This window comes from Chaetodon auriga, chromosome 8 (genome assembly GCF_051107435.1).
Source record: "Chaetodon auriga isolate fChaAug3 chromosome 8, fChaAug3.hap1, whole genome shotgun sequence".
NCBI classification, from domain to species: Eukaryota; Metazoa; Chordata; class Actinopteri; order Chaetodontiformes; family Chaetodontidae; genus Chaetodon; species Chaetodon auriga.
The window spans coordinates 27463189-27488025 of NC_135081.1; the positions used below are offsets into that span (position 1 = coordinate 27463189).

The 24837-nt window shown below is 44.6% G+C and overlaps 3 protein-coding genes, 1 long non-coding RNA gene and 1 other non-coding gene across 5 annotated transcripts; 3 read left to right on the forward strand and 2 right to left on the reverse strand.

Moving 5' to 3' along the window:
* Window positions 1-432: 432 nt before the first annotated feature.
* On the reverse strand, window positions 433-2876 carry LOC143324239 (tripartite motif-containing protein 16-like). Its single transcript, XM_076736571.1, has one exon. The coding sequence runs from the start codon at window positions 2743-2745 to the stop codon at window positions 1072-1074; it is 1674 nt and encodes a 557-aa protein (XP_076592686.1). The 5' UTR covers window positions 2746-2876; the 3' UTR covers window positions 433-1071.
* A 965-nt stretch (window positions 2877-3841) lies between these two features.
* Window positions 3842-3923, forward strand: trnas-aga (transfer RNA serine (anticodon AGA)). The gene has a single exon. It is a non-coding gene; the product is annotated as a tRNA-Ser (tRNA).
* A 909-nt stretch (window positions 3924-4832) lies between these two features.
* On the forward strand, window positions 4833-11523 carry cfap418 (cilia and flagella associated protein 418). The gene is made up of 6 exons (XM_076736575.1): window positions 4833-5051; window positions 5849-5951; window positions 6830-6894; window positions 7124-7189; window positions 7373-7468; window positions 10374-11523. Exons 1-6 carry the CDS (start codon window positions 4906-4908, stop codon window positions 10531-10533), a joined length of 636 nt encoding a protein of 211 aa, XP_076592690.1. The 5' UTR covers window positions 4833-4905; the 3' UTR covers window positions 10534-11523.
* A 2193-nt stretch (window positions 11524-13716) lies between these two features.
* wdr73 (WD repeat domain 73) lies at window positions 13717-18783 on the forward strand. The gene is made up of 8 exons (XM_076738264.1): window positions 13717-13818; window positions 14505-14572; window positions 15112-15197; window positions 15290-15378; window positions 15455-15522; window positions 16479-16643; window positions 17364-17738; window positions 18098-18783. The coding sequence occupies exons 1-8, from the start codon at window positions 13751-13753 to the stop codon at window positions 18352-18354; spliced, it is 1176 nt and encodes a 391-aa protein (XP_076594379.1). The 5' UTR covers window positions 13717-13750; the 3' UTR covers window positions 18355-18783.
* LOC143325289 (uncharacterized) lies at window positions 14727-20502 on the reverse strand. Its single transcript, XR_013077513.1, has 3 exons — window positions 19948-20502; window positions 18086-18350; window positions 14727-15558 (listed from the first exon to the last, which is right to left on the reverse strand). It is a non-coding gene; the product is annotated as an uncharacterized LOC143325289 (long non-coding RNA).
* Between the last annotated feature and the right edge of the window lie 4335 nt (window positions 20503-24837).

The window sequence follows — 24837 nt, forward strand, 5'->3', positions numbered from 1 at the left end:
ACACAGACATTATTTACACGCTCTAACACTGAACCAGGTCAGTGAACGCACCTCGGCCTCTTTGCTCCATGAAGTTTCATCTTAATGAAAATCAGCACAGCAGTACATGAAGTGACTTCATATCCACAACCAAACAGTCTGTGCTCTCGTGTGTCAGGAGTCAACAAAACCTCTTAACACGCGTCATGATAAAGTAATTCTTATTATTTGTCCACTTTTTGTGAAATCTTTGTAATAAATTATCATTGTTGACTGATCGCATACAGAAAATGTTGTAACGAGCAACAAGTGACAGAAAGCTGTATGAACTCTGTAGTTTGTGGTGTTTCAGGAGGAAAGCTGCCTCAGTTGTGGTGTCATACTGCTTTCACATTTTCTCCATGAGCTTTGTATGATACCCTGGAATGAAGACAAGAAGAAAATGTACAGTTCATGTTTGTTTATTCGTGATTTAAACCTTCAGTTTGTTCACATATCAAATCAGAAAGTCTGTTAAATGACTCGTGTTCAGTGGTTTCATGTACAGATTGATTTCATCCACACGATCAGAATCTCAGCTGTGTTAAAGAAGAAAGTGAACGATGTGCTTTGTGATTATGATCATGATCATTACAATTTTATAAAACCTCGGTTTGTCATTTATAGGTTGACATGGACAACAACAAAAACAACATTTGGTCTGCCAAACAAATAAATGTGATTATTGTTTATGATGTGATGAGAACAGTGTCTACATTAAAGGAAGCTCTCTCTCTTAAGACAGCAACAGACAGAGACATCAGTATTCAACAAGCATTTAGAGCACAGGCAGGGTTACATGTTTACACAGAGAAACATCAGCTCAGGTGAACAAAGCATGGCTGAACAGACACAATGAACCTTGAGCTCCACGTAAAGACACTAAAATATTTATAGAGCTACTGAAGAGAAGGCAAAGTACCACCGGTAATGTTTGATTGACAGGTGACTGTGTGCAGGCAAGATAAGATAATTAGCAACAAACATGAAGAAAAAGTAAGTGTCAGAGTTAAAACAAAGAATTTGATCCACCGTCCCTGAAATGACTTCTGGTTATTTGAGTTTGCGGAACGCTGCGATGTCTCCGTAATTATTATACAGCCGGAGTCCAGCATAGAGAGGCTGAGTGAACGTGGTCTGGACTCTGTGGAGGAGCGTCATGGTTTCAGTGATGCTGTAGAAGGACAGAATACCTGCACTGTGATCCAGGTACACTCCCACCTTGCAGGACCGAGGACCTGAAATGGGAGTTGGGATTCCGTTGTAGTAAAACTCAAAAGTGCCTTTTTCACAACATAACGCCCAAGATTTGTCATTGAGTCCAAATCCACATTCATTGGCGCACGCCGCCCTGCTGATGTTCTTGTAAGCGACTGCTATATAAACTCGGCCTTTCCTCTCCACCTCCCAGTAACATCGTCCCGTCAGACTCTCTCTGCTCAGAGCCTGACAGCAGTAGGTGAATCTGTCTGGGTGATAAGGAAAGAGCTCATATTGTGTCTTTAATGTCGCCTTTCTGTTCCCCTCAGATAATGACATCTCTGTGTGTGCAGTGTTTGGATCCAGGGTGATTTCACGTGAATACTTTAAGAATCCAGCTCTGGTCTTGGGCTCTGGTGCTGACAGTAAAACATCCACTTCAGTCACTGTCAGTAAGACGTTTGTCCATTTGTCCCTCAGAACGTCCTGTAGTTTGTCTCTGACTGCTGACACAGCAGCTGTCACGTCCTCAAAGTACGTCAGAGGACGGATATTGATGCTGGATGAGGCTGCAGATTCGCTGAGTCGTGACAGTGAGGGGTAGTCATGTAGAAACTGGTTGTGATCCTCTGTGTGTGAGAGCTGCTTCAGCTCAGCATCTTTCCTCTCCAGCTCAGTGATCTCCTGCTCCAGCTTCTCCTGAAGCTCTTGGACTCGACTCACTTCAGCCTCCTGCTGGGATCTGACCTGCCGCTTCACTTCAGAGCTTCTGTTCTCCATGAGACGGATCAGCTCGCTGAAGATCTCCTCGCTGTCCTCCACTGCTTTATCAGCAGAGCGATTGATAGCCTCCACCTCCTGCTGAAGCACCTTCACGTCTTTCTGTCTGTCCTGGATTCTCTGCTGGATGTCTTGCCGTCTCACCTCCAGCTCTCTCTGCCTCTCAGTCCTTTCTGCTGCAGCTGAGACTGTGTCGTGGCCTTTATGTTCATCCACAGGGCAGAGATAACAGATACACTGCTGATCAGTGCGGCAGAACATCTTCATCACCTCATCGTGACGAGGGCAGATGTTCTCCTGGAGCTTCTTGGAGGGCTCCACCAGCTTGTGTTTCTTTAGCTGAAGTACTTCATAATGAGGCTGGAGGTGTTTCTCACAGTAGGAGACCAGACAGGCCAGACAGGACTTGAGGGCTTTCAGTTTCCTCCCAGTGCAGAAATCACAGGCCACATCTTCAGGTCCAGCATAGCAGTGATCAGCAGGAGCAGCTTGGAGTCCAGTCTTCTTCAGCTCCTCCACTAAAGCTGCTAACATGGTGTTTTTCAGCAGGACAGGCCTCGGTGTGAAGGTCTGCCTACACTGAGGGCAGCTGTGGATTTGCTTCTGATCCTCTTCATCCCAGAAGCTTTCAATACACTTCATGCAGTAGCTGTGTCCACAGGGAATAGTCACCGGATCCCTCAGTAGATCCAGACAGATCGAACAAGAGAAGGTTTCCCGATCCAGCTGAACTCCTTTCTGCGCCATTTTCACCCCACACTGCTCACGGCTGTCTGAGTTTCGGTTCTTCAGAAGGGGAACTAGTAACGCCCATATTCAAACTGTTGATCTGAGGGGGAGGGGACAAGGGGGTGGGGGAGGGCAGAGTGGAGCTCGCAGTGTCCGAGAGGGGAACAGGAGGGAGGGGTCTCAAGCTGTGATTCAGTCCAGGAGGAGGAGCAGCTCTTCAGTCGTTCTGTCCTCATCTTACAACCTTTTATCCAAACAAGTGTGGACGCCGTGCAGAACATGATTAGAAACAATGCAGTGATTTGATACTATTCAACCTATATTCAGCCGAGTTCAGTACAAAGATAACATACTTCATCATCAAACTGATTAACTTTATTGTTTTTCGTAAATATACACTCATTCCGACTTTGATACCTGCTACATGTTCCAGAGAAGTTAGACCAGGACATGTTTACCTCCGAGTTTCTCTTTTCTCTCAACAACACTCCGTAAGTGTTTGAGAACTGATGACACTGATGCTTGAAGGTTTGGATGTGAATCCTTTCACGCTCTTCCTCAACAGGTCGGGCTCTCTGTTGTCGTGTTTTACTGACAGTAACGACACCATCATACCATCACAGATGCTGGCTGCTGAACTTTTTGCCGGCAACAATCTGAATGGTCCTTGTCCTCTTCAGTCCAGAGGACATGATGTCCGTGAGTTCTGTAAACATTCTGAAACGTGGACACGTCAGAGTGTGGTACATTGGTTGTTGATTCATGGCTTTCGCCATCATCGAGTCTCTGCTGACAGTGTTTTCCCTTTGTACACATAATTCTCCTGATTTTCTTTTCTTTCTTTTTTTTCGGGTGATATTATGGATTATTTGGTGAAATCCCTAAATGTCTTGCAGAAACAGTCTTCAAATGTTGGACTATTTGCTCACACTGTATTGTTCTGTATATCTTTTTCTTATAAATATTATGCAGTATATAAAGTAATCAAACGTCAGTAAGAGTAGTAAGATGCAACATACACGTGAAAGCAGCAGTGGCCTCTTATCAATCCAGTAATAGACTTACACCGTAAACACTGAGCGGACGCGTTCCACTACTGTTTGTACGTCACCCAGTTGTCGTGGCCGAGTGGTTAAGGCGATGGACTAGAAATCCATTGGGGTCTCCCCGCGCAGGTTCGAATCCTGCCGACAACGAGTTTTCGTCTTCTGTATTTCAACAAACGTCGTTTTACCTTCCTCTTTAGCTACTAGCGTGTGTACATGAGTGGAATTATGTAAACATCGCGGTAAGTATAGCGTTGTGCTAATGCTAGGCACAACGGAACAAGCAAAAAAAAAAAAAAAAAAAACTTTACTCCGGTTGAAATTTTCAAAATAAGATCTTTACTAAGGAGGAATAGGCACCACCATGATGTGAGATGTGATGCTTATCAGTCTAGTGGTGGAAGAGGTGCTTGGATCGTTTACTTAAGTAAAAGTCCGGCATGCCAAATTCTGCCTAAGTGAACAAAAGTAATATCAACATATATTTATTAAAGTAACAAAAACTAAAGTACTCGTTTTGTAGAATGGCCCATTTCAGAATGACATATGTTATTTGATTATAAGTATTGATTGATCAATGTGTGCATTACTTTAATATTGCAGCTGGTGAAGGTGAGGTTAATTTCACTTAATATATGTTTAATATAAATGATATTTCAGACAGCTTGTGAATTTCTTCCTGGGAAAGTTCAATTGATATAATGATAGAATTTATTTTTTGATTACATGTTGAATTTGGAAACTGAAGCTATCAAATAATAGTGGAATAAAACTTAAATTTGCCTCTGAGCTGCAGTGGAGTACAAGTAGCAGAAATACTCAAGTAAAGTACACCTCAAATCTGTTCTTTTGTACAGTGCTTCCCACCACTGGTTGAGTTCAACTACCTTATTTTCCGATTTAGCTACTTTTGTATTAGGATCAGCACATCAATACACATTAATTCAGACTTTTAACTAAAAGTCAAATTTGTCGGGGCTCCATAATATGTTTGACATTTATTTTGAAGGCGGTGTCGCTCTGTACCGCTGTTACTTAGCAACGAAGAACGCTGTGAGCGCGCGGGCGGCGGTCGTGTGAGTTAGCTGGGGTCGCTAAAGCTAGCAGGGTAGACAGAAGAGCCGACCTGAACATGGATGATGATGATGACCTGGACGAACTGCTCGATGAAGTCGAGAAGAAGTTTTGTAGAAACGTGTCACTCGCCTCCGCAGCTCGCGTGAGCTCGAGCGAGGCTGGAAAGTGCCGGAAAGACGATGCAGGACAGAGAAAACACAGGTCAACAGTGCTAAGGCGGCTAGCTAATGCTATAAGCTAACGTGTAACAGAGGGGTGTGTTAAGTGGCTTCAAAGCGTCTCTGTTGATAAAGTCTATGAGCTGAATGTTCTGGCCGTTAAATGGCAGCTAATTGTCTTATAAGCGAAGTGAAGTCAGTAAGGTTAGCTTGTGTTTAAGACACCAGCAGCTCCAGTGACATGAACTCTGAAAGTAGCTGTCTGGGTTACTTCTGGATATCTTGATTGCTGTCACTGTAAGGAAAACACTCGTTTGTACTCATTTTACTGTATTATAAATGCCTCCTATCTGTCAGAGGTATTGTACAGTATTTACATCGTGGTGATATACTGATCATTTAACACAGTACAGTAGCCTCTCGGTTATATCTTGTGTAGGTATAAAGAAATACTGAGGTCAGAACAAGTCCACCAACGCACCCCTCAAAAAACTTAAATAGGCACCAAAATAGTTTCCTATAAATGTTTCCTTATTCCCATTTTTTCACATTTAATTCCCTACACATGGCTCGAAATGCTGCCTTCTCCAAACTACAAGAGCTGAAGTGGTGTAAAAATATTGAATCCCTAATTCATTTGTTAAGCTAAAAGCAAAGATTGAGTGTAAAAGTCCTGGAATCAGCTTATAAAATATGCAGTTTGTGTAAAGTTTAAAGGGGTGAATGTAAACAACTCCTCGGTTTGCTGGCAGAAGCTTGAATTGATGTTCGTCACTATCTGGCTGCACAGTTTCTACGGCAAAAAGACACTAGTCTGTAATTGTCTTTCCTCTGATTTAGCACCAGAAGCCCTGACCAGCCGATGAGCAGCGTCACTGAGGACATCGACGCCCTTCTGGAGGAATTACTGGAGGAAGACTACAGCGATTCCCCTCAGCTGAAGGTGAACTTGGCGTTCGCAGTCTTTCTACATGGACGTGACAGCTTTTCATCCACAAATGGTCTTTCTCACTGAAAGGTCAGGGTGTCAGGACACCTGTGTACATACATAGGTGCACCTGTTACACCTGTGACGTGCACCTTCCCTGAGTGTATTCAAAAAAGAAGAGAAACATCTCACTTGTTGCACATTTGGTTTGGATGCTGCTGCTGGAGAAGCGACTGAAAAACTGGAAACACTAAACTCACATAGAGCAGCCTCTTTATCTTTACTGCCAGAAGCCCTGACCTGCAGTCATAATAATGATAGTATTTTAACATTGTACTTGGTACAACTACTCCTAATATACAATACTGTTACTTGTTTGAACTCCAGCGTTGTTTATTAAAGGTGCACTGTGGAGTTTTCTGGTAAACAAACAAAATTTTGATTTGCATTCAGTCTTACTCCCCAAAACACTTTGTCTGTGTCTGTCAGGTTAGAGATGTTTATATCCAGCATCATTCACATTCAAGTTTCCCATCATGCCGTCTTCTTCCCTGTTGTTTCCTGAGCGTTGCAGCACATCTGTATTGTGTCACCTGCACAGGATTAACATAAGTGGGCCCCATGAATGGCAAACCACCTTCATAGCACAGCTGGAGGTTTCCAGCTCCAGAGGATTCAGCATGTAAAATCTAATTCTGCAGAGAAACTAGTTCTGCCATCCCAGTGCGCTGAGAGTACATTCAGCACAGGAGCACATTACTTCTCACCTCTGGAGTCTCTACCAAACACCTGTATTTGAAAAACAAATTCAAAGCACAGACAGACACCTGAATTCACTTAAGACGGTTTCGTTCAGATGTTAATGAAGTGACTGCTCTCTGTTCTCATCTCAGGCTGAACAGTGTCCTAAAGGAGCACAAGTGGACAAGAAGCTGTCCCCTCAGGCCGGAGGGAGAAAGTAAGAGGAGTTCACTGTCAATGAAAAACACACACAGGTGGGAGTAATGAGTGCAGGGAGTAAGAACAGGGAGGAGACGCACTCATGTGTTCATTTAGCAAAAACCTGTGACTGATGGTCCGACTGGAGAAACCTGACAAGTAAATAAAAGAGGCTCCAATGGGTGAAAGTGGGAATTAAGTTAACATACTGTTCATATGATGATCTGCTCTGTTTGTGGTGCATTCAGGTGCTGCCCTGTTTTCGTTGGTGGGAGCTCTGTCACTAATGGCGTCGGAACAGCGACATCCAAGAGGTGTGAAAAAATACTTCTGTGCCTTCAGCGTCTGTCATGTTGTTGGTTTGTAAAGATGAAGTTAACATTGGTTTGAGTCTCTTTCGCTGTTTTCACGTCACACTGATGAATAAATACGACTGCTGAAATGTTTTTTTTTTCCTTTCGAATACACTTCTGTATATAATAATACTGTATCAACAGGTCATGTGACCAGCTGCGATGTACGTCCTGTGACTTCCGGGTGCTGATGTTTGATGACTGTGAGTGGGACTTGTCCTGTGACTACCTGTTCCTCAGGTGAGTCTGCAGACAAATACTGCACAGAAACTCCTCACCGTAGACTTCACCGTCACTTCCTAACTACGCCTTCATCTTCATCAGGTCGTTACGTTCTTACTTCTTTGTTATTGCACATGTAGAAAAAGTGCTCCTCAGTCAGTTATCGACCGTTTTGACGGATCAAGTCAAAACGAAGCAGAGTGTGCCTGAAACTCCTCGTCGCTGTCAGATGAACTGCTGCTTAGAAAATTTCCAGCTGTAAAATGTGGACTTACACTGTCACTATAAACCGCCGTGCAGCGTATTCCATCGTCTCACTCACACCTGGAACAACACGCCCCCTCCAGCATGGCGGAGCTGCTTGAACGCAGAGCTGTTTTCAGTCTGAACGTCCTCTGAGCTCGACGTGTGACCTCCTCTGCTTCACGATGAGTCTGTCTGATGTGGCCTTCTCTATCTGGATCACTGAACAGAAGGTGCAGAAAGTGTGCAGAACGCACCTGTAGCAGCCTTTTACAACCTGTCGCACCACATCAAGGTGCGACTCAGTGCCAGAATCATCGTTCTCTTCCTGTAGTGAAGTCAGTGTGTGAGGTTTGTCAGAGGAGGTTGGTTTTAGGTTGTTCAGGTTGGTCAGAAGGTGGCAGTGTTGAGCTGTGAAGTGCACCTCCTGAACCTCTGAATTCTTCTGTTACGTGAAACGTTGCATCTGAACGAGCGAGGAGGTGTAAATATGTATGTTTACAGTCTACTGTTTAGATGTGCAGCCATGTTGACGCTCTGTTCTGCACTCTGAAGCTCTGAAGCACCTTAATCGCTCCAGGAGCTGTGCAGCCGACTGCTGATCTGCTCACATATTAATACTGACTCCTCATTATCTCCAACCTTCCTGTCGTCTGTGTCAGCTGTGATGTTTGTCGCTGCTGCTGGAGACGACCCAGCTCTTCTTCTCCTGTTTATTCCAGGACAGAATGTATCAGTGTGTGCAGCGTGGAGGAGCCAGAAAACAGGAAGTGCAGTAAACAAACTGAAAGGCGTCAATGAAGTCGTCAGCGTGATCAGAGCTGCTTATTTATCTGTTTTTCTCTCAAAGGCAAAGGAAGCAGAATACTCTGAGTTTATTTTGTGTTTGATATCTTGATCCAGGTGCCAACACAACACCTGAGTTTTGGTATCAATACTAGAATTCAAGAAAACGCACCTTTTCAGACCGTCGACAGGATTTTTAGGCCAGTTGCTGAAACCAAACAACACCCAGCTTCATGTCTGCATCCAGTTTAGCAAATGTGAGAAATTAGCTTTGCAAACCAGGCGGAGTGTTCAGAACGTTCTTGAAAGGTTCGCTGAATGTTCCAGGAAAGTTTCTTCACGTTTGTCTCATTTAAAGACCGGTTTCACGTGACACACAGCAGGGATTTGGGTGTGTTGTGCTAGCAGCGGCTAACGTAGCCTGCAGCAGAGACGTGGTCTTTCTAAATCCTCCATTTATCAGCCTTCACACAGCTCCCCAAAGGCTTCGTACCACTTCGTTCACATAATCAGTCGCACTCCCATCAGCTGTAAACACACTGTGATGTGTGGAGTTCCCCTTTAAAACAGCGATCGCAGACATGCTGGCATATCGAACGTAATGCAGCTGGAGCCGGAGGCCGCGAGGCGTAATGTGGCGCCAACGTTCACCAGATCAAGAAAAATACAAAGACAGAAAAGAAAATGTTGAAAAGTCACATTTGTGTGCAGGAAGCAGTTTGTAAGAGTCTTTCTGAGGCTGTAATCGTGTTAAAAACCGCGTCAGTCAGCTGAAAACACGTTTTACAAACCGTTGACCCTCTCCAGAGTGCGACTTGGTTGTGGTGTGAAGTGGCGTTCAGGGACAATCAGGAACACTCATGATGATGAGTTTGTCCTTCACATTGTGAACGAAGCCTCTGAGTTTTGACCAACCAGCTGCGAGATGCTGCTGCGGCCTCCAGACTCCAGACCTGCACATCTGTTCTGGATCTAAACGTTGTTTTAACGTGTGAACGTCCCGTTTTTCTCTGAAACGTCTGACTGAAGGTTCACGTTTGACTTCTTTTAACCGACTTTGTCTGTTTTTGCTCGTTGATTGAGCCGTTTGTCCGTCGTGTGTTCCTTAAAGAATATGATATTTAATATTCCCGTCACAGCCTCTCAGCGTTCCTCCCGAAGCAAACGGCTTCTTTTGGTTTCAGTCTGTTCTGAACATCCGTTACCGAGGCCTCCCACACCTTTCTTTTATTATTGTATGTTATTTTTTTCATTAAGAGGCTGAAAGGAGGGCGCTAATGTCAATAAAAGCTCAGGTGTTTTCGTGTGATGAAAGTGCTTTTTGATCTCGTAAAAGAAATTACAAATGAATTTCTAATTGCTCTTATTATTGTTGATGATGTCGGTGCAATGACATTAATTAAATTGTGGTTGTTTGGTGCTCAAGAAAGGCTTTTTCCCCATATTCATTATGAAAGTTGGGTTTATAGAAAGCAGAAAGCACAAACAGTCAAACAGCCCCCGACCTCCTCTGACTCCTTTATGTTTAATTTACTAGAGATGAAAGTCGTCTCTGTGGATGAATCCAGAGCTCAGCAGCAGCTCATTCAGTCAAACTGACCATTTAATTTAATTTTAAAACATTACCTTGTTCGAATGAATGATCAGTATCAGAGCACAGCTGAGGCTGATGGACGCGCCGTCACTCAGTCAGTCTGATGGGATCCAGTACAGCAGCTCCGCCTTCACACAGTTAATAACGATCAGTATTAGTCTAACTACATGTTTATTATTGAGGTTGTGCTTTGCTTCATGTTGACTGCCGATGTGTTGGATCACATTAGACTGCGGTGTACCTAATGAAGTGGCCGGTTAGTGAAAGGCAGCTGCTGATTGGAGCTTTCTGTGTCTGTAGAAACAACATGCCGGACCGCCAGAAGCTCAGAGCCAAGCTGAGGAGGAGGAGCGGGCGTCGGGCGTACGCCTGCCAGTGCAGCTGGTTCTCCACCTCAGAGCCCGCCGACCTCGGAGAGCAGCCTCAGCTCAGATGGGTCTGCGGGAGACACCGGAGCTGACGACGGCGTCTCGGCTGCAGGGCGCTGCTCAAACACTCAGAACCCTCTGCTGTCCGTTCATCTGTCTGTCTCCGTCCATCGCTTCAGCAGCCTGTCAGAGAGGTTCGTCCTCACAGCTGCAGTGAAAGGGGTTCAGGTGGGCGTAGGTTTAATGAGCGTGTTTACGGATCACTTTTCAGCCTCACAAGACCCCGAAATTATCAGAGTGGTGTGTTAAACGAATATACACGTTTGATCTGGAATGAATCTACGAAGCATTGCCAGGACGTCCCTCAGCTGCAGAGGACAAGTTCATTTCAGCTTCCAGCCTCAGAAGTCCAGAGAAGACTGCGTGAATCAGGCCTTCATGCTCCAACCACGACTGAGGGAGACCAATCAGAAGACGAGGACACACGGACTGGACATCAGACGAAGGTGAACCCATGGAGTCTGTTTTCATTTCATCACTAGAATTGTTGTGTCTTCATTACCTCAGAATGTCCCGCCGTGTCCCGCCGCCATGTTCTACGGTGGCCCAGAGGAGACAAACCAAACAGCGGCTTTAGAGAGCACCTGCTGCATTTGAGTGGCCATCCTAGATTCTCCGATGTGCTCGGAAAAGGAGGCTGAGGAGAGGCCTGCTCAGCTGCCAGTGAACCAAAGTGAAGAAACCAAAGCAAGAGGCGGAAAGACGCCGCGAGGACGTTGATTAATAAAGCAGCGTCAATGATGAGACGTGACCTGAAACAAACATTTTAAATCTCCGCCGTCGATCGTTTTCTCATCAGCTCATACAAACCTTTTTATTATTTAGCTGCTTTGACAGCGAACTGACCACATGAACTCGTTTTCCTCTTAGCGCCGCAGAGACGTGAAGGTTTGAGGTGAAGCGCCGGTCGTCGAGTCGTTTTTCTTTGTTCACAGGATGTAAAACTTTCCTAAATCTAAATTCTGAAGGAGACGCCTGGTGTTATATTTCTGTTGTTGTCAATAAATCCCGAGTGCAGACTCAAACCAGCAGCCTCTTTGTTCCTTTGAAAACACCTCACAGGTGTTTACAGCTGCTCCCTGCAGGTGAAACAGGCCAACAGGAGGAAACAGAGCGTCTGTCTGGGACTATTTTCAGCGGCGGATGAATCCCCATTTGGTGCTGTAGTGTAGTGTTTGAGAGTGTGAGTCAGAATAATCAGAATTATTAGATTATTAATCCAAAATATTATCAAGAAATATATTTATTCTAGATTAGGATACACAGCAGTGTATAAATACTGAGCTTCACCTTCACCAGCTGACGCTACAGTAATCTGTCAGATTATAATCCAGTGATATAATACACAGAAATCTGAAGTGAGTCAGTCTGCATGATGAGTACTTTTACTTTTTCAGTGTACTTTGATGCCACCTGTGGCTGCAGCTTTAAAGAGAATATTTCAGCTTTGAAAAGCAGAACGATCATTTTCTTCCTCTTCGCACTGAAAAGTTGAGCTCTTGTGTTTAAAATCCGCTGAATTTGGTTGCAGCAGCCTCATTTGGTTTGATATGAGCAGCGCTGAGCATCACCTGCTCACTTCTGCTGGAATCACCGCGTGAGCCACGACTGATCCACCTGCGTGACGTCTCAGTCTTTATGACGCACATCAAACGTGGCGTGAAGAGAAAGTCCCGCGCGGAGGGATTCATCGGTCAGGAGGAGTGAATCTGTTGTAGTTTGGGCTTTTGGAAAAGTAATGAAGTGTCTTATTTATCAGAAAGTCCTCAGTGTCGACAGCAGCAGCGTGCAGAGACTCAGTGTTTACACGTCCGGATGGATCCTGATCGAAGACCTGCAGCTCTCATGAACGGCGTCCTCGCGCTCTTTGGCAGAAATGGCCCGCGTGGCCCCTGACAGGTTTCCTGCTATGACGTCAGATCTCTGATGAGATGAGCTCAGCAGCGACGGCGGCTCTCAAACACTCTTCGCGCTGCAGGGTCGAGTGGTCCCGAATCATCTGATGACGTGTTGAACGGCCTTTAATGACCCTGAATGATGGCAGGTTTCATTTTTACCTGCCGATCGCTGCGTCAGAGCACGTGACTGTCACCGTGAAACCTGTCCAGACTTCAAACCAAAGGCAGGGACTGATGAAGAAATGATCTCCATCACAAAAACAAAACATCACAAAAACTCACTGTTACTCAAAATATTACCCATATTATCATAATCTTCATCATATGTCTAATTAGAAATACCTGAGAACGTAATGTAGTATAATACAAATACTACTACTTTATACTGCATTACTTTGCAGAGTGAGATTATTAATTCAAAATATAAACCCTGATAATACATTATGAAGTATTAATATATCTTAAACTACCCGGCAGCATTTAAAACAGTTCAGATTAGTCCCACCTTTATCAGCTGAGGAAGTACGTACGGCTGTTGAGTAAAAGTATCATTAACACTGTAAAAATACTCTGTTAGGAGTAAAAGTCCTGCATTCACTGAAGTTAAAGCAGCAAAGTATTAAAGTGTTTGTTGTGTACAAAGGTCCTTCAGAGAGGATGATGTACATCATCATGTTCATCAGTGTTTTAACGGAGCGTCAGTTTCTAAATCTGAAGCACAGCTCAGAGCGTCTGTGAGAGGAAGAGTGATGGACGGAGAGGACAGACATGACTCAGTCTGTGCTGTCAGACAGCAGGGAGAGCAGAACGACAGGCCTGAGGAGGAGGAGGAGGAGGAGGAGGAGGAGGAGGAGGAGGAAAACAACAGCCGGAGTGATGGAGCTGTGCACATGGTGGAAAGGATGAAGAGTCGACCTTTGTGTCCGGGAGGAAGAGGAGGAGCTGTGATCCTTCACAGGTGTCATTCCCTTCATTTCATCACGCTGAGAAAATCAGCGTCAGGTGAAGCAGACGAGTCACGTTTCCCTTCGCTCCACCTTTACCAGCTGACGCTTACATATTAAGGTGTCCATAATTATGATCCAGCAATATTAGTAATAAGTAAATACATCATCATCATCATCATCATCATCATTCTGAAGTAGTTTTACGTTACTACAAGTACTAATAGTACAGAGTATTTCTACTCTGTGGTCCCTGTGAGATCCGTGTGTCCGCTGATCCTGACCGGAAACCAGTGGGACCGTCTGTCCAGCAGGGGGCGGTGCAACTACGTCATTCGTCGAAAGACTCAAAAAGACCTCAAGAAGAAGAAATAAGGACGTAAAGTCACAACAAGTGACGTGAGGTGATGGCAGACATGGAAGAAACAGAGTTTGAAGATATTTTGGATGATTGGTTCATAGAGTCCCTGAAAACGTGAGAAATGTTCGCTTTTGTTTAAACGTTGAAGGTTTATGTTAGCAGCTAGCTAGCAGCTTCACTCATTCCGCAGCGCTAACAGTTAGCTTTACAAACGGATCTCCGCTTAAACGTCCACTAGTTTTATTTCCACTTAATAACCCGTCGGTTTGCATTGCTTTTATATAAAATCACAAGACTTTTCCTGCATCTGATTCAGCCATTTTTAAATTCGGCTTGCACTTACTGCACGTAATTCGCTCAGCAATCATTATAAGAAGTGATTTTTACTTGACTCCACTGGTTTCTCTTTGCTGCATACAACGCAACTCTATTGCAGCAGGATGTGAATTCTGTCTCAGAAATGTAACCTTGGTCAACGACGTCCGAGCCGAATTGAACAGTGGACTCTATTGAGTAAAAACATAAAGTCATATTGTAAAATTAAGGCACCCATGTTCAGCCTTGTCCTAGGGAATATTAAATATTCATATTTTTGAAGGGAAGCTGGTGTTAAAGTAAAAATGGTTTGAAGAAAAAAAAAAAAAAAAAAATCCTACCTACAGATTTACTTATCAGCACGTGGCTGTCTGAGGCTCAGCTGTCAGGCTTCCCTGCTGCAGCGTTTACGGTTTATTTTACCGAAACATTCCTGGAGTGTGTCTGTGTTCAGTCATTAACACCTGGCTGGCTTCTTTCTTCAGGTACAAAGATCTTTATGTGTATCAGCTGGAAAGTCCCACCCAGGTCATCGAGTGGACATCAGGGAGGAGTGAGTCGATATGTTTCATTATAATAATCATCACACCATATCTGTAAATATCAAACCCTGATTCTAAACAAGTTGTGACGCTGTGATAAAAGGAAATGTGATAATGTGCTGATCCTCTCTGACATGAACTGACCTGAAATCAGCTCAAAGTCAATATCTTTCATGTTTTTCCTCGTCAGCTTCACTGATTTCTGTAAATATCTGCTTATTGTGAATCTGATGCAGCAACACGTTTCACACAGAGTCCAGATGGTTTTTGAAACAGGTTTGTATTTTCCACATTAGTCAGACTGCAAATCTGTTATTTGATCATTTATATAGTGGATGGAGCAAAGAAGACAAATCATGACTTACAACTTATTTATGATCTCAAACAACACAAATAAGACAGATTTAGGAAGATGCAGACCCCCAACAGACTCGTCTTTGGGCAGATTCACAGTCAGACTTTCTCTGCCTGAGCTGGCTCAACAAAACCTGAACCTCCAGGCAGATATGAACCAGGTTTTATGTTCCAGCTCTTCTTCATCTGTTCACAGCCGTGTGCGTCGCAGGAGACAGCTCGTCTAAAAATGAAATTCTGGAGCTGCGTTTGCCTCCGAAACTCTTTGCCGGTGAAAACAAGGTAACAAACACCAAAGCAGCTGAAAACAAAACACAACATCCAAACGTCACTTTTAGTCTCCGCTACAGTGTTTGTGTGTGTGCTGTGTTCAGGGTCTCTGCGCAGAACGGGACTTCAGAGTGGTCCACGGGGGCTTCACAGACGGTCCTGTTCGCTGCCTCAGACACGTCCCAGGAACGAGGTGAGTCTCCGAAACATTTCTTTAAAATCAGTGTGAACTGAACGTCGTTGGTTTCAGACAGCTGTTTTTCCGGCAGGTGTGTCGTCACCAATGACGGCCTGAGCTCAGACCTTCAGGTGTGGGACCTCGGAGGAGACGACGGCGGTGAGTTTGAGGCCAGATGCTCATTTCTCACATCACCTGAAAACAAACTCAGTCTCTCAGTTAAGTCTCATAGTTTCCAGTCAAATAAACGTAGTGCTTTATGTAATAATGGTCACATAAGAAAACAAATGGCGTTTAAACTAATTGACTTTGTGCTCTGTGTGTTGTTCAGAGCAGCAGGGATTTGTTTGTGGTGTTGTCTTTTGTCCATTTTCTATATTTTGAAACAACAAAACATACATGTAATGAATTACACTGCGAGTAACACAGTGAGTTTAACGAGCTCCCGTGTTTGTGTGCTGAGGCCAAACTCGTTCTTTTAGGACAAAATAATGAAAAGGATTTCAGAAAGAGTGACTGATTTAGTGAAAGTGACAAAATCTTCTTTTTCTTTCGTGTTGTAACTGAAGTAAATTCTAAAACAGGTTGTTTGCAGTCACCCGTTTGTTGTGGTGTGAACTGCAGATGGAGGGCAGGAAGTGATTTTCTGCACAGGGAGCTCTATAACACACACTAACACGAACACTAGAACGCAGTTTTAGAAGTGTCTTGGAGTGTGCTAACGGTGGAAATGGTGTAACGTTAGCTGTTGTCTTAAATCTGATAGATTTAAAGGAACAGCTACGAACAACACGACCAACACTTGTTAAATCAGCGTTAACAGTTTCACATCAGACAGCTGAACGTAAATAACGTACTCTGTCTTGTTTAGAGACAATCGATAGCGTGATTGGTTAACTTCACAAACAACCCTAACGTAAACATCGTCATTCAGCTGTCGCACGGTTAATCCACAGGACAGTAAAAACTACGCAGCTTAAAAAAAAACCAAACAGTCATCCCAGTTTTCACTTCCTACCCTCCATCTGAATTTAACGTGACTGCAAACCACCATGTTTGGTGTGTTTTCTCACAACGCGATTGGTTGTCTGCCGTGTCTCATCGTCCAATGACAGATGTGATCAGAAGAACAGGAAGCGTGGAGGGCGGGAGGAGCGTGTCACAGAGAGGCAGCAGGATCGCGGCTCGACTCTCGTCTCAGCCTCAAGTTCTTCACGGAGCTCAGAGCGACGACGTCCGGCTGAGTCAGCTGACCTCAGGACAGCCCCTGTTCAAGCTCGGTAACTCAGATCATGTGGAAGTACGCTTCTAGAACATGTTTTTGTTTTTGTGGGAAGCTCCTCGGTGCTCATCATGTCTGTAGCAGTGGGCTGACTTTACTGAAGTATCAGACGTTAAAGCGGCAGCTGAAATACACAAATCAAGTCTGAATTAAAAGTAATACTGTGGTACTACTGTGGTACTGTGCTGTAAACAGCTTGTGCAGTAATGCAGTAAATTCATACATGTAATGCAAACAGGTTGTAGACGGAGCTGAGCAGGAAGCAGGTGGAGGAGGTGCAGAGGAGGTGCAGAGGAGGAAGAGTAGAACAAATTGAACTCTTTGAAGTTCAACTCGTGACACACGTGTCACATGATATCGAGTCGACGAGTTTATGGGCGGAAAAAGAACTGATTATTGATGAATCGTTTGTTATTTTTCATGTGCCAAACATTCAGATTCCAGCCTGTCGCGTGAGAAGCTTTGCTGCTTTTCTTTGTGAAATATCTTTGACACAGAATATTTTTGGTGGAACTAAACAAGACACATGAAGAAGAAACCTTCAGTTGACAGACTGAACGATCAATCAATGAAATAATCAGCAGATTAATCGATAATGAAGATCGTTCGCTGCAGCCCGACCTTCATGTTACAGGTGTGTTGGATTCAGAGGGATCTGTTAGCAACACGTCCTACAGTTGGACATTTATGACGTGATGTCTTCTGTTTGTCCCGGCAGAGACGGACTCAGCAGATCCTCTCAGTTCTCTGCATTTTGTGAGTGAAACGGTCGTCCTCGCCAGCTGCTGTAATGGGAACGTTTACATCGCCGACACTCGGACGTCCGCCGCTCCTCAGCTTTCACCTCCACCCGCGTCTTCAGGTGAGTCTGTCCTCTGGTGGACAGACGCCTCCGCAGGTCCGTCCTGTTCGGATCCGCCCGGCTGCAGGATCGTCAGACTCTCCTCGTCAGGACAGTCGGTGATTTCGGACCTGAGGAACCCCGGAGGAGCCGTGTGTCGGGCTCAGCTGGACGTCCAATCGGCTCGCTGCAACCTGGATGATGTCAGAGTGTCGTGGGCTCCGGCGCTGCGGGACTGTATCGCCGTGTCAGGTTAGTTTAGTTTAATATGACGTTAGAGTGGCATCCATCGCCTCACTGTGTGCAGATGTTCTGCTCCCCACAGGGACTCTCATTCGTCCAGGTCTTGGTTTCTCTAAGTGCGTCCAAAGGCAGCTGGACTTGTTTTGTGGTTCTAGAAGACGTTTAGACTCTTATCCAAAAGGCTTCTTCAGTTCTGACTGACTGGTGGGGAGTCTCAGACATTTGTCCTCTTGCAGGATCACAGCTCCACCCGGCGTGGGCGGGTCACACCCTGACTCATGAAACGATGGCCAGTGATGAACTGGAGTTTCCCTTCCAGAGCTTAAAGATGAAGAACTAACAGATTTGTTTCTCACCTCGCTCTGCAGGCTTCAGTGGAGCGGTGCAGATCTACAACACCTCCATCTGGACGGCGGAGCTGCAGGAAACTCGCCCGCTGTTCGACCATCGCGGCCACGTGGTTTCATCGCAGTCCGATGATGGCGTCCCCCTTTTCACCACCTCCCACGTCTGGCATCCCGAGCGGCCGCGGACACTGCTGTCCGCCGCTTCAGACGGCTCCGTCCACCTGTGGGACTGGGTCGACCAACCAGCTGCTTACAGTCCGACGGTCCAGTTCACCTGAGGACAGGAGGATGGCGTTACCTCTGATGTTCGGCTCAGTGGACTGAATGTGGTTCAGCAAAGTCCACTGGTCACTGGTCAAATTTGAGACTTTGCAGTGACTCAGGCCACATTTTAGACCACGTGCTGAGACGACTGAGATTTCTACTTCTTCTCCAGGACAAATATCTCCACCCAAAGTGGCTGCATGGGTGGATGATGGACAGAAGTGAAGAAATGGGTTTGGAATGGGGGGAACTTCAAAATCCAAATCCTGAACACATCCAACATCTGTGCGGGACCACGATGCAGCGCTAACAGCCTGCAGCCAGTTCTTACTTGTTGGTGTGAATATGGACGACAGTTCAGGTTCAGGTCTGAGGTGTTTTTAGGAGATTTAATCATGACTGTCACATGTTTTAGTTCACAGAAATAAAACGTTCCAAACGTGGTTTTCTGGCTGCTGGTTTGGTTTCTCGGGGTGTGTTCACAAAACAAGTGAGCTGCAGATGGAGGGCAGGAAGTGATTTTCTGCACAGGAAGCACTTTAACAAACACTCAAAACCAAGAAACCACGAGGAGCTTTTATCAAGAACCAAAAGTTCATAAGGGTGAAAAACGTTAACCGGTCGGGAGGAGCCGAGTCGGCTAACGGTGGAAATGATGTAACATTAGCTATAGTTTTAAATCTGTGGTGATAGATTTAAAGTAACAACTACGAGACACGACTACCTCGTAAATCAGCGTTAACAGCTTCACATACGACAGCTGAACACGAATAACGAACCCTGTCTTGATTTGCGACGTCTTTAGTGGCGTTTCACCGTCCTTTGCTGGTGGTTAATCTAGCTAACAACCTTAACGTAAACTTCAACAGCAATAGCAGCAAAACTTACGATCTGATTTTCTGTTTGTTCATTTCTCTCATAATTTCATCTTAACGAGCACAGTAAAAACTCTCCTTCACCTCATCCACTGCAGTTTTCACTTCCTGCCCTCCATCTGGATTTAATGTCACATGACTGCAAACAACCTATTAAATTTAGTGGCACAGATGACTAATTTGAACAAATCGGACAATTTGAGCGTGTGATCAAGAAACAAAACAGACATGAACATTTGGAGTGTTGCACATTAGTCAGTAAACGTAGACATTGATTTATCAAGAACGTCACTGTTCACTTCGATCAGAGGCTAACGTCTCTCTGTGGTTATAGGTCAGAGGTCTCTAATTCACGTTCACTGTCAGCCAGTTTGTGTAAAATGAGACATTTCCACCCTGAACATACGTGTTTTTAATGATTGTGGGTCAAAACTCTGTTTTTCTTCTTTTCTACCATATTAGTCACTAATCTTCAGATTTCCCTGGTGACCGTCCGAAGGGCCCGGCTCCGAGGTTGGGAACCACTGGACTAAACTGTGTGAAGTAGTTAAAGAGCTGCGACTACTGGCTCCAAAAGTTCTGAGATGCTGCTTATGCGACAGTATTATGAATACTTCTACCTGAAACTGCATACACTGCTGAGAATACTGTACTTTTACTCAAGGAGGATTTCAAATGAAGGTTTTTTCCATTAATGTATTTTTATATTGTGGTATTGATACTTGTACTTACATAAAAGATCTGAGTACTTCCTCCACCCCTGCAGCCGCCTCTGGTGGAACGTTTTCCGGTGCTTTGTTCACCTGTCGCCCCCCAGCAGGGATGTAACGGTCCTGGAGTCACTCTGCAGTCACAGCATCGTCACAGTAAGGAAGGAAAAGAAAGCCCCGTGAATCTTTACAGTTCAGGAAAAACCTCGTTCGCCGCTGCTACTTATTATCAGGAAAAAGCCATGAAAAGTCAAGTCAGTGTTACAACACTGACCTGCCATTAAACCACAAGCTTTCAACAGCATTTCCATTCAACCGTCATTTTTAGGCAACAAATCCGAAGCATTTCACTGAAGACATCACTTCGGCGCGTACAGAACAGACAAAGGACCAGTGTGAAGGATTTAGTGGCATCCTGACCATTCGTGACTTCGTGGCCTCTTTCAGCCTCCAGACACTGACCGGACGAACACGAACACAAACTTAATGATCAAAACGCCATCAGACTGCATTCAGCTGCACTTTCTGAAGCTTTCCCTGGAAAAAAAAAAAAAACTTACTTTCTTCCTCCTTGAGGTTTCGCCCATTACAACAGTTCTTGTTAAGTAACAGCACTGCGACTTTGACCTCTGACCGTCTTCTGATTTCTTTCTATATTCTGAAGATGCCGTTTTCCTTGCATTCAGCTCACCGTGTGTGAGCTGCTGCAAAGCCTGAACGCTCTCCTTGAGTGTTTCTACTCTGTGAATTCTTTGTCTGAACCGAGGTCAGTGAAAGCTTCACTGCTCTCCTTAAAAGACAATTCACAGCGTACACAAAGCAGAAAACTGGCTCAAGGACCTTCTCCTGAAGGGGGACAGACGGCAAACAACCATCCATGGTGCTCTCATTTTAAGGATCCTCTGTGTTTTCTGTCACTACTCTTTCAAAATAAAAGCGTCCTTTCGTGGCTGGTGTTCAGTCCGTCTGACTCAAACCTGCCTTCTTGTCAGACACCTGATCAAACGTGAAAATCCCAAAAGCAGCTCTGTCTTCATGTGTTTTAATGTTTTTCTTTCTCTGGATTTGACAACAAAAACACTGTGTTTCAGTTTCTTCTGAATGTGGCTGAAGCGGTTAGAGTTCAGTTTTTCAGTGTGTTTGCTTTGAAAGAGGACTTCTTTAACAACACTGCTTACCTGGAAGAAATAAACAAAAAAAGCTTGTTTTCTTTTGTTACTTCACATGCAGCTATGGGAGGTCCAGGATTGATTAATGATTGATGCACTTCAGGTAGTAAAGGGTAGAAAACGTGACGCATTCAAGAAATCATATTCTGAACTCATAATTCACCTTTTTGACTATAATTTCACTCATGGTGCTCAGATCCTGCTGACTTCTCCTCTAGCGCCACCATCAGGTTGACATTCATGTTCCTCTCAGGATGAACTGTAAAAGCTTTCACAAACCTCTCACATCATCATCAGGTCAGACTTTTGACTTGATGCTATGGTTCATAACTAAATAACTGCAAAGCTAATGGCGTTCCCATCAGCCTCTTGAAGGCGTCATCAGACTCCCTGTGAAGTCCAGCATCACCACATAATGACAAAGAGCAGCTCTGCCTGGTGAATGAGCTGCTTTTCCTTCACTTTGTTGTTCAGATCTCTGTCCCAGCTGAGCAAACAGCCTTCGTTCACACACACTGCTGCTAAAATCACAGATTGCTGCGACCACGAAGCCTCGACTTCACCCCTCAGTGCCAAATATCAGCTTCTGCAGTTTGCGTCTCTGAACTGGAACCTGAGTCCATATCAGACTGTCCTCTTTGTGTCCACACTGCTGCCATGTCTCCATGCAGCGGAGACACTCCCTTCAGACACAAAGACAAGGAGACTGCTGATGTTTCCTTTCCAAGATTTCGACCTGTGAGGAAACTGCAGTGTTTCTGTCGCTCTGCCAGTGTCGGCTTTCACCTGCTCTCATCACAGTTTCAAAGCCACTGGAGCAAAGGCATGCTGGGAGTTTTCCTCTGCATCTCTATCTGTTCTCTTAAGATAACGACATCAATGTCTGTCTCAGCCTCCAGTGAAGAATCAGTGAGCGCTGAGGTGTCAGAGGATGGAGATACGGAGATGAACGGCAGCAGCGAAGGATGATTTCAGTTGTCCTTCACAGTCTGCAGTGAAGAGCCGACAGTCTTAATAACATGTGTTTGTCTTTTATCAAGCAAAAACACCACATTTGGAAATGATCTGTGGTCAAGCGGAGAGCACAAACCAAACATCAGACAAGTTTCATGTTGGCCTCTTAACCAGCAGCAGCTAATATTTATAGCACCAACCACACTATGAATGCTCCGCCTGTAATTCAACATAATTACAGAGCAACTGCAGCGAACACCATGGAAATCATGAAAGTGAGGGAGAAAGCAGGAGGTGAAGAGCTCGGAGACAACGCTATGAATGTCTGAATTCTCTGCTGCGAATACTAATAATTACGTCCCCGGCTCTCGTTTGTCTTTCAGCCAAATTAAGGCAGCTGACGAGTAACAGCAGATGTGTTCAGTCGGGATGTTACATAACTCTTCAGGTTACTTAAACAAAAAGCTGTTAGATCATTCCAGCAGAGCAGAGGAAGCTGTGGACAGACAGCAGCAGAGACGCGGGGACAGATGAGCTGTGAGACGCTCTCGTCCCTTTAATTAACCCTGAATGACGGTTTGTGGTTGAGTTTCTCGTTAGCGCTGCTTCTGCTGGGCTGCATTGTATTGAAACATGTTTGGAAAGGTGGAGGACGAAGCGGTTCAACGCCACTGAAAGGACAACCTCAACAATTAACAGAGACACAGTTAATTAAGCTGCCTGTGTTAGTGTTAATCAAAACTCAGCCTCGTTATCTTTTTAATGGCTGAGCTCTTGAACTTCACTGCATCAGATTTCACGTTTCTTCATAAACGGGGGTCCTGATGTATTTTACTGCCGTGTTGACACTTTGTCCTGCTGCCCCCACGTAGACAGGTCCATTCTGTCCTGTGATTACTAATCGCCTCACACACACTTACACACTGATGCTGATATATCTGCAATAAGCTTAGAGCTAATATGATCAGAAGCATCACTGAACTATTTCGAGTCCACACGCAGACACTGCCACAGCAAAACAACAAAATACAGAGTCGTCACCGCAGAACATACACACAGTGCTAGAAAGTAATGATACTAAAAATTATAATAGTAATACACTCAGACACTTTGGAAATGACAGAACCTCTCATAAGCTGTCAGCTCTACATTTAAATTAGAAGTGCACTTCCTTGTTTTCCTTCCCCTGCACACCTGTTGACCAGGTGTGCATCAGACAGCGTTCACTCTCAGGAACCAGTTTGAACTCATCAGTATTCAAAACAAAACCTGGAGGCCATAAACTAGATTTCCTGAGCAAAACATGAATTTCAATTTAGCTTGAAGCAGAGGACGAACACCAAACAAAATAAGAGATGATGAAAAAAGCAGGCGTGTGTGCATGTGTGTGCATGTGTGTGTGTATGTGCGTGCGTGAATGTTTGGCTGGCGGGGGCTGAGCTGCTGAGGGATGAATAAGGAGGCTTTGAAAGGACACAGGAGGCAGTCATTACACTGAGTGACAGAGCGCTGACTGTGGCCTAATGACACTGCAGTCATTAAACCTGACGCTCGCTGAGCGATCTCAGTTTTATTCAGTTTCTATTCTCTGCTCTGCACGCCTCTAAAAACAGCCTCTGGAGCGCCTCAGCTTCTGTCTGTGAACGCCAGGTTAGACGGACATCAGACGCCTACAATTAAGACGCGACCCGCGGCTCCCTGGCGAGGCGGAGAATGACTGACAGCTAACAATTAACAGCCAATAAAGCTGCTTTTTTCCCCATTAACCACCAATCACTTCCACTTCACAGCACTGCTGATCCTTCCTCCTGATTTCAGCTTACTGCCCTTAAAGTTAACTTGCAGAGACTTAATAGTTATGCAGAAAAACAATCCATCAGTCATAAATATTCACCTTTTGAAATCTGAGCTGCTTGCAGACACTGTTTTCCTGCACGACCACGACCAAATATCATGTTTGTTTCTTGTCTCCTGGATTTTACTGTCTGTCCGTAACTCATCAGCTTCTTTTTAATATTCTCCTTTAATAGTTGTAAATGATTTTTCATTTCACAAAAGTCAAAGTCTCAAACACGACCAGACGTCCACATTTCTGGAACAGTTCTCCAACATTATAATAATACAGGTTTTATTCATGTTCTCCTGCAGCACAAACACAGACTGAGCAGCATCGTTCTCAATTACTACAAACGACAAAATAAATATACAGAATTTATGTCACAAACAAGTCATTTGAAGACGTGATTGTTTCTTTCGTCTCTGCAATTATCTGCTTTGTTCTTAAGTCCTTGTGGACAGCAGGAGAAGTCGATCTCGCCAAAGAACAAACTGCTGAGGATTGTTGAGTCAAACTGAGAAAATGGAGATGTGTCAGTGTTTTAAAGAAGGTGTGGCCCAAGAGTTGGTGTTTCTGAATGATCTCCTGATTAGACTCCGCTCTGCAGACTGTGGAGAGCTGAGCTATGTGGGTAATAACTGGTTATCACACAGCTTTTCTACAAAGACTCGTTTCACCCCATGTCGTCACGCTGTAATATGAAGAATTCGGCTCTCAGCGCAGTAACGACTCATTGTTCAGCCGCCAGCCAGGAAAGCCTCTGTTTAGAGAATCACATTTCCAATAGCATTAACGAGGCTTTTCCAAACAGCCTTTGTATTCAGAGTCTTACATGAACATATGGCCCTTTGTTCTTCCTCTGTGATGAGTGTTGCTCAGTATTAATTAGAGTATTCTGCTTTCTGGGTGTTCAGTGAGAAATAAAGGTTGAAGTTTTACACCTCAGTCTTTG